Genomic DNA, 7,828 nt, shown 5'->3' on the forward strand with positions numbered 1-7,828 from the left:
ACATTTGTTCTTGCATGTTCTCCTGGTATAATCGCGTCTGAAGCCACGGCTTCTGCTGCATTTGGTGTGTTCAGTAGCAACTCGGGGGTGTTCTTTTCATTTCTCTTCCATGTGAGTAATGTTGCCTGACTGGAACCAATAAGAGCACGTGATGGACCAGTATCATTCTAGGGTATTTAGCTTTTGCACTCAAGCCATTGAAAGAATGTTTCATACTAGCATAACTGCAACCGTAAACAGGGGCCAAAACTGGCTTCATATTCTCCTCTTGCCATGCCATGCATATATACTTTAAAAAACAAAGCTGTTGAATAAGCACAATATATATTGCAAACGTATATGCTGAATTAGTTCACAAACATTCAAGCCAAACAGTGGCATCATCAGCAGTGTCTTAATTATTCTCACTGCAAGATGTAGTCGTGCTAGTGCTCACAAGATTATATATGTAGCAAAGAAAAGAGAGAAATGGTTCCAATCTCTGGTTATGAACAAGCAGAAGATATTAAATAGCATGAGTGAAGATGTTCGGCATCATCAAGCTTCCCGGCAACCGATCAGCCGCTGGAAGCCTTGGAGACCTCCTTGAGAGCCCGCAGGATCTCATCGGACTTCAGATCGCCGCGCGTGGTGGTAGCCAATGGGCTATCGGACGGGACGACGTCTTCCTTGTGGTAACTCCCTGAGCTCCTCAGCAGGTCCTCGGAGCCTTTCTCGGTGACGCCTTTGACGATCACCGTCTTGTGTAGTCCTGAAAGCATCTCCTCACGGTCGGTGTCGCCATGTTCCCCGAGGACAAGGTACATGTTGCCCACGGGCAGGCCCCAGCGCACAAAGAGGTACCTGAGATTGTCGGCAGAGATCCAACAATTAATTGATATGCTTGTTGCTCTTTTGTTGTAAAAAATGCTACCGTATTTTGACCGGAAACAGCAGGAGTTCTGCTTTTGCATTATGGAACAGAGTAAAGAGCACTGGACAGGAGAGAAAACAACGGAAAAAAACTGTACAATAGAAAACGAAAAACACAAGGGCTACAGCAGAGTGAGGCTTCGCTCAATAAAACAATTCGGTACTCACCTGAGTGCTTGTGACCTTGATGCCATGAGAGGGACAACCTGCATCCTCGTTGAGTTCCGGCAGTACATGAGGTGGCACCGGAGGCCACGCATCCTCAGCCTCTCCCGCATCTCATCGATAGTTCTCACCTGTGGAATCAAGCAAATTCACGTTCATATACCAATGGTAAGGATTGTTCATTTGTCAGTGAGTAATGCAAGATAAAGATATGCAGGAGCCTTTACCTTCTTGGGGTCCCTGACGAAGAAGGAGACGCAGTGCGCATTGCAGGACTCCACGTCAGGCTCGACGACACTGCCGGAGCCGTCCTGTGAGGCCATGAGCTTCCCTATGGTCTGCCTGGCGCCGTCGTGAGACCACCGGTGGTTGATGTGCTGCAGGTAGTCCTGGTCGGGCCGGAGCTTCCCCTGGGCATCCAAGCACTGCGCCGAGCCGGGGTAGTACACCTCGCTGCCACTACCGCAGATGAGCGCGTCGAAGTCGGTTGGGGGAACCTTCCCCGTCTGTAGGAGCTGGAGCGTCTCGGACAGCGGCATCGCCGTCGACAGCGCGAACCCAGAGATCTTGGACAATTGGGTGTCAGACCGGACCGCCCTGAACACCTCCTGGATCACCTGCAACATCTTCTTGCTGGCACGTCCGTCATCACCATAGCAGTCCACGGCCACGATGAACAGCCGCCGGCGGCGGCGCAGGAGCGGGTACTTGTTGACGGTGCCAGCGGCTTGAACGTTGGCCGGATTCTTGTCCGTGGCAGCATCTGGAGCGGCAGAAGACGACTGGTGGAGCTTGTTCATGATCTTCTGCACCTGGTCCTGCGGGTCCGACGAGGCGGGCTCGTTAGTGGAGCCTCGCTCGCCGTCGATGGACAGGCGGAGCGATAGGTCCTGGAATTCCATGAGCGAGTCCTCGGCCTCATCGTCAGCGCCAGCGTCCGCCGGCGTGTCCTTGAGCCAGCGCGGGTTCCTGACCCGGCACCCGGCCACCCTGGCGAGGTACGTCCGGCAGTGCTCCGGCCATGAGTAGAGGTGGATGTTGCGCAGCCCGTTCTTCCGGCACTCATGCCACAGGTTCTTGTCGGCCACCAGCTTCAGCAGCGCGTCGGCGATGGCGTTCTGGTCGTGCGGATCCACTAGCAGCCCACTGTTCAGTGTCTATACCAGTGCCACACACATCACGTAGTTAAATGTACTTTCACACATAACTAGTGCATCGCAAAATTTGCAACACAGGATGTGGAAACATACGATGCATGCTTACATTTGTAATGTCGACCGGACCGCCGTTCTTGGTGGCGACGATTGGGAGCCCGTGCGCCGCAGCCTAAAGGTCGTAAGATTGCCAGTATAAAGTTATGTTTATCTTTAATTTTCTATGGGAATAGGAAAGCATCAGGTGATTGACATTGTCAGATAACTGGAACTGAAGCTGACCTCGATTAGTGTAAGGCCGAAAGGCTCCACGAGAGCAGGATTGATGAATACACCCTACAGGGGATAGCCAATGTTTTTCTTCAGAATGAGATGCTGAATCTAAAACATGGTGGAACAACTGAATATAACATGCAACCGACCTTCGTCTTGGCTGTGAGGCGATAAATCTCGGGGACGTCGGCCTGCTTGTGATGCTTGGGGAAGGCCACACTTCCGTACAGATCATACTTGTCAACCAGCTTCAAGACAGTGGTGAGGACATTTGCATTGCCGGGAGGCATCTCCTCGATGTCATCTCTGTTCCCCATGATCAGAACCTAAAAACAGATGATGTAAATTTTGTTAACCACCACAAGATATTCTGAAACATGTTTTCTGGTTGCTCCTTTCATCCAGTTCCTGATATCATCAAATGTCAAAAGATCATTCAAATATTCATCTAAATATGATATATGGTTACTAAGTTTGCAAGTTCCCTCAATGGGCAGCATTTTCCGAATGCTTTGAGAAGATATTCAGAAACATGTTACTCTTTTCATAAAGGTAACAATGAAATGTGGATGATCTTTTGACATTTGATGATATTAGGAACTAAAAATATGTTACTAAATTTGTGTAACTGAAACCAAAAATATGGTTACTGAAGTTGTATAACTGACTTTACTTATTCAGGTAGGCCGTCTAAAATGAGGCAAGATATTGCTTACTAAGTTTGCAAGTTCCCTCAGTGGGCGGCATTCTCCAAATGCTTTCACAAGAGTAGTGATGTTCTTCTTCGAATCAGGCCTTGACAGCGCCAAGATCATTGGCTTGTGAGGATTGGTCAGGAACCGCATCACCTGTGGCACGAGTTTCATGCGGCAATATTATGATCATTTTAATTGATGTAGATTGAAATTGATTTGGGTATGCATATGAAATTTGGAACCAGACACCAACCTCAGCCCAGATTGGGGGTAGTGACCTCGGTGATGCAGCATCCAAATTGATATCATCTTTATCGCCATCTCCATCGATATCTTGAACCACAACATTGCTGAAATCCATCCCAGGAGGAATCACCTGTCAAGAAGCAGATCGAATTAGCACAAACAAAAACCATGGGGAAAAACTACACTCATTCCCACATATGCCACCTCAAATACCAACTTGCGGAATTTTGACAGATATGGTACATTGGTATTACACTTGAAAAAATTGGTTATACTTGGTACTGGACACTCACCATCATCCTAGGCATGAAACGGCCATGGCAGCTGAGCCCGCGTCTCGTCCGTGCCCGCAGCACTTTCTCGAGCTTGACATCAAAGCCATCATACAATCCCCACTGCTCATCGATCTCCTGCCTGGTGCTAGTAATCACAAGCTCTGCTGCGTCCAAGGCCAGCTCCTCTCCCTCAATACGCCTCATGATCTTGTAGGTTGCATCGATCTCCTCCTTGGACATGCGCCCTTGCATCATAATCTGCTCCAGCTTGTTCCTCCCAAGCGAGTGACCAGTGAGCACCATCGGCACATTCAACGCGCCAGAAAGAAGGGCAGCGACATCGCCAGCGTCGGCATAGTGGCCATGGATCACATAAGGCAGCACTGGCTTCCCATGGCCTACCTGTTCGCCCAAAACCTTGGACATGTTCAGAATGTGCGCAAGGGCTCCGTCAACAAACTCTTGGAGGTAAGGCCACAGGGACTCCTTCTTGATGTACTTGTTACTCTGGCCGCAAGGGATGCGCACAATGTATGCCCCAGCGCTCTCACCGCTCCCCTCTGCGTCGTGGGAACCGGAGGTTAACATCTCCGTTGGCTCCCCGTAGCTCCAGTCCACGTCAGGGGACGACACTTGGCGAGTAAACAGGTCTACTCTGTACACTCCGGGCATCATTGCAAGCGCTCTCGCAAGTTCCACAACATATTTCACCTGAAAAACAAGAGAATAGCTCGCCATAAGTCAATGCAAATCTTGATTACAAGAAACATTTTGTGTAACTAAAAGTTCGGTTCGGTTTACCTGCCCTCCAGTATCTGAATCACTACCCAGTTCCATGTTTTCTCCACGGACAAGACCGTGCACACTGCAACCAAGATGACAAAAATTGTAAAACTTTCACGACATCAACATGGCAATGGTCATGCAGTATAGGATAGAAGTTAAAGGAATTGGTTAACAGAGTTGTGAGGTTTACGAATGAGACCTGATGAGCACAATGTAGAGCTTCTTCTCCTTATTCTCGTCCGACCAGACACTGAGGTCGGAGAAATTCCTCTGGAACTTCTTCTTGGGGGTCCCTGACGGCATCAGCTCGCCGACGATGTCCCCCTTCTCGCCCTCGTCGAGATCTTCTGACAGGTCCTCCGTGGCCTCGCGGCGCACCTTCTCCTGTTCATTCTGCCGAGCCGACATCCTCTGGATGCCCTCAATCTCCAGCTGCTCGTCATCAAACAAGCCACGCCACACCAAAAGGATAAAAATGTTCAGAAGCGTGACCAAATCCAAAAGGAAATACTCTGTTATGGCAAGAAATAATACTGCAAAGGCCTTCTGTTTTTGTTTCTTTGTTTACTTTTCTTTTCGGTCCTGTACAGACTCATTCAGAAAATTTATAAATATATGCACTAGGAGCAATTCCTAGTGTTTTCCGGCAAAAAATAAATGCAAACGCATCACTCTGGCAGATGCAGTTTCCTTCGGTTGAGAGAAAATGGGAGAGCGGAAAGTGCAAGCCAACTTATCAGCCAAAATATAAAATAAAATGGAGACGTGTGTGTTGTCTCTGAGAACAGAGTACTGAATTCTCGAAACCTCAGAGGCGCAGAGAGATCATGCATGCCTACGGCTTGATCTGGTTTCTAAACGACGAAATGACCGATCTAACCTCACGATCAAACATGCCGTTGGAAACATCTGGATACATCGATCACTTTCATCATCAAAAAAATATAAAAATAATAGATCGACTCATGCAGATCGCACCACGATGCAGTTAACAATTGGCTACGTGTGTCACGAACAGAAACAGAGAAACCACAGGAGCAATCAACCGACCGACGAAACCAACCAAAACGAGAAATCAACAAGGGGATCGATCGCCGACCACGAGACGATCAAGAAGAGAAGGGAACACGAGAGAGAGAGGATGGCTTGCCTGCTTCTTCTTGCGGGCGAGGTGCCAGATGCGCCAGCACATGTTCTCGAGGCGGCTGCTGCGCTCGCGAGCGTTGCGGGTCGCGACGACCTTGATCCATGTCCGGTGGAGGTCGCTCTCGTCGACGCCCTTCACCACCTCCTCCACGAAGTACGTTGTTGGGTTGAATATCGTGTGCGGCCCACGGGGGCTCGACGACGACTTCGGGTCACCCCCACCGCCGCCGCCGCCGCCGCCGGCCCCGGCGCCGGAGCCGCCTCCGCCTCCGCCACCCGACGCGCCGCTGTCGAGAATAGCCTCCAAGTAGCCATTAATCCACTCGTTGCCGGCCATGGTGCTGCACCCGCCGCGGCGGCCCGATTCGTGTGCGTGTGTTCCGTTGGGGGCGAGAGAGAGAGGGAGAGATGCTCCGTTGGGCGAGAGGGAAGATGGAACTGTCAAGAGAGAGAAAGAGAGAGGAGAGGGGAGAGAAAAAGGGATGGCGCTGGGTGCGTGGCCGTACCGCCGCAGTTATAGGCTCGGTTGAGAGAAACAGGGAGAGCCGGAAGCCAAAACTCCATTGCGGAAGGAGAGGAGGGAAGCGCGCGCCGCCCGCCCGCCACGCGGAGAGTCTACATGTTCGTTTCTCTCGAGAAAAGGAATTACGTTCGTACGTGTCGGGGCGTGATGTCGGGGCCGCCTAGGAAAGAAATTAGTACATCACAATTCACATTCAACCCCCTCAAATGACCGCGGACAACCGCCCGTTAAAGCTCAAGTAATCTCTTTCACAACTGAATACCTTAATTCAGAAACCTCAAGTCCGTACAATTGCATGCAACGTAAAACCCAGTCTAAACGGGGCTCGTCCGGCTTCATCGTGTCCATGTCCGGTGGCTGGCTGCGCCTCTCAAAATGTTGCTCCGGTCGTCAGCCAGGTAAAGTAGGATATGTGACACGTACCGGCTCACGGGACTCAAGGAGTCGTCGTCTCCCATGCCCTACTCTTCCTTGTCGGAGTCCGGAGCCTTGACCGTGTCGGTCGACGTGAGGTTGACGATGAATCTGTCATGGTCGGAGGCCACGTGCACCATGACGTGGCTGCGGGCCCGGGGTTGCAGGACATCACTCGAGGCGCCAGAGAGTGTGACTTCGCCTCCCCGATGTCTGCCGCAAGTACTGCCGCGGCATCCTGCACCCCCTGCCTCGTATGGCGGGCACGCCACGCCATACACTCAGCGAATAGGACGCAGATGGCCTCGTCGTCGGCATGCCAATGAAGGGGATACGCCTCCGCCACGGCGTCCGGGCGCCAGACGAGGTGCACCTTCTCCACCTAGGAAGTGGCGATCTGCCTCGTCCAGGATCCAAGTAATATTTGGGTGGACGCGAGGGATTCGCGACGGATCGAGTCCGACCGCTGTCGGGCATTCTCCTCACGGACGCGGCGGAGCGCAATGTAGACAGCCATCTCCTTCTCGGGCCCGACTGGGATGAGGTCCCAGTTCACGGACCGGCTGACGGAGGACTCAGATCCACTACCCGCCATGATGGAGAAGGCCGGAGATCGCCGGACGGGAGCTTGGGTGGTGGAGAGGATTGGAGGGTAGTGGAGTGAAGTGGCTAGGGTTTAGCCCAGGGAGCGGATGAGGACGATTATATATGGGGTCAGGCCAGGCCAGTGTGGCCCGAGCTGACGTGACGAGACCGGGCACCAGCTGGATTGAAGGGCTATGGTGCTTGGTTAGACAGGCACGAAAGAACTCGGGAGCAGACCCAGGCTAGGACGATGGCCCATGCCTGACAAGATGCGGCTCGCTATCCAGGGCCCGCACATCCAGTATGCTTCACAGACGAGGTTATGGAGCACCAGTTCCCAGAGGGGTTTAAACCCATCAACATCGATCAATACGATGAAACAACGGACCCAGCTGTCTGGATAGAAGATTTCCTTCTCCGTATTCTCATGGCCCATGGTTCGAGGGGTGTTTGCCCCCGCGGCGTCTTCGGACACCGCCCTTTTCCTCTTCGGGGAAGAGGAACCTTCCTCCCCTTCCTCTCCTTCTTTCCCTCTTTTCCTCCTCGTCTGAGAAAAGAGCTCGGATGTTCTCGGACTTAGCGTCTGAGGGATCTCGAATCCGAAGACCCCCTCTCTTCTTCTCCGGCTCCTTCCTTGGCCGGGGCCTTTGGTGG

At 51.9% G+C, this 7,828-nt stretch overlaps 1 protein-coding gene across 1 annotated transcript; it reads right to left on the minus strand.

Annotated features, from left to right (window-relative positions):
- Nucleotides 1-307: 307 nt before the first annotated feature.
- On the minus strand, nucleotides 308-6,200 carry LOC542873 (probable sucrose-phosphate synthase 1). Its single transcript, XM_044503193.1, has 12 exons — nucleotides 5,657-6,200; nucleotides 4,706-4,938; nucleotides 4,522-4,585; nucleotides 3,739-4,431; nucleotides 3,453-3,575; nucleotides 3,221-3,352; nucleotides 2,654-2,830; nucleotides 2,514-2,567; nucleotides 2,341-2,403; nucleotides 1,305-2,234; nucleotides 1,081-1,208; nucleotides 308-843 (listed from the first exon to the last, which is right to left on the minus strand). The coding sequence occupies exons 1-12, from the start codon at nucleotides 5,987-5,989 to the stop codon at nucleotides 558-560; spliced, it is 3,216 nt and encodes a 1,071-aa protein (XP_044359128.1). The 5' UTR covers nucleotides 5,990-6,200; the 3' UTR covers nucleotides 308-557.
- Between the last annotated feature and the right edge of the window lie 1,628 nt (nucleotides 6,201-7,828).

The sequence above is a fragment of the Triticum aestivum genome, chromosome 3D, assembly GCF_018294505.1.
Source record: "Triticum aestivum cultivar Chinese Spring chromosome 3D, IWGSC CS RefSeq v2.1, whole genome shotgun sequence".
NCBI classification, from domain to species: domain Eukaryota; kingdom Viridiplantae; phylum Streptophyta; class Magnoliopsida; order Poales; family Poaceae; genus Triticum; species Triticum aestivum.

Bases quoted from the DNA above. Each gene is read 5' to 3' on its own strand.
- LOC542873 (XM_044503193.1), bottom strand. From the start codon at position 5,989: ATGGCCGGCAACGAGTGGATTAATGGCTACTTGGAGGCTATTCTCGAC. The intron at 4,939-5,656 runs GCAAGCCATCCT...GATGACGAGCAG, and splicing joins TCGCCCGCAAGAAGAAGCAG to CTGGAGATTGAGGGCATCCA. The intron at 4,586-4,705 runs GTCTCATTCGTA...TCTTGGTTGCAG, and splicing joins CTCTACATTGTGCTCATCAG to TGTGCACGGTCTTGTCCGTG.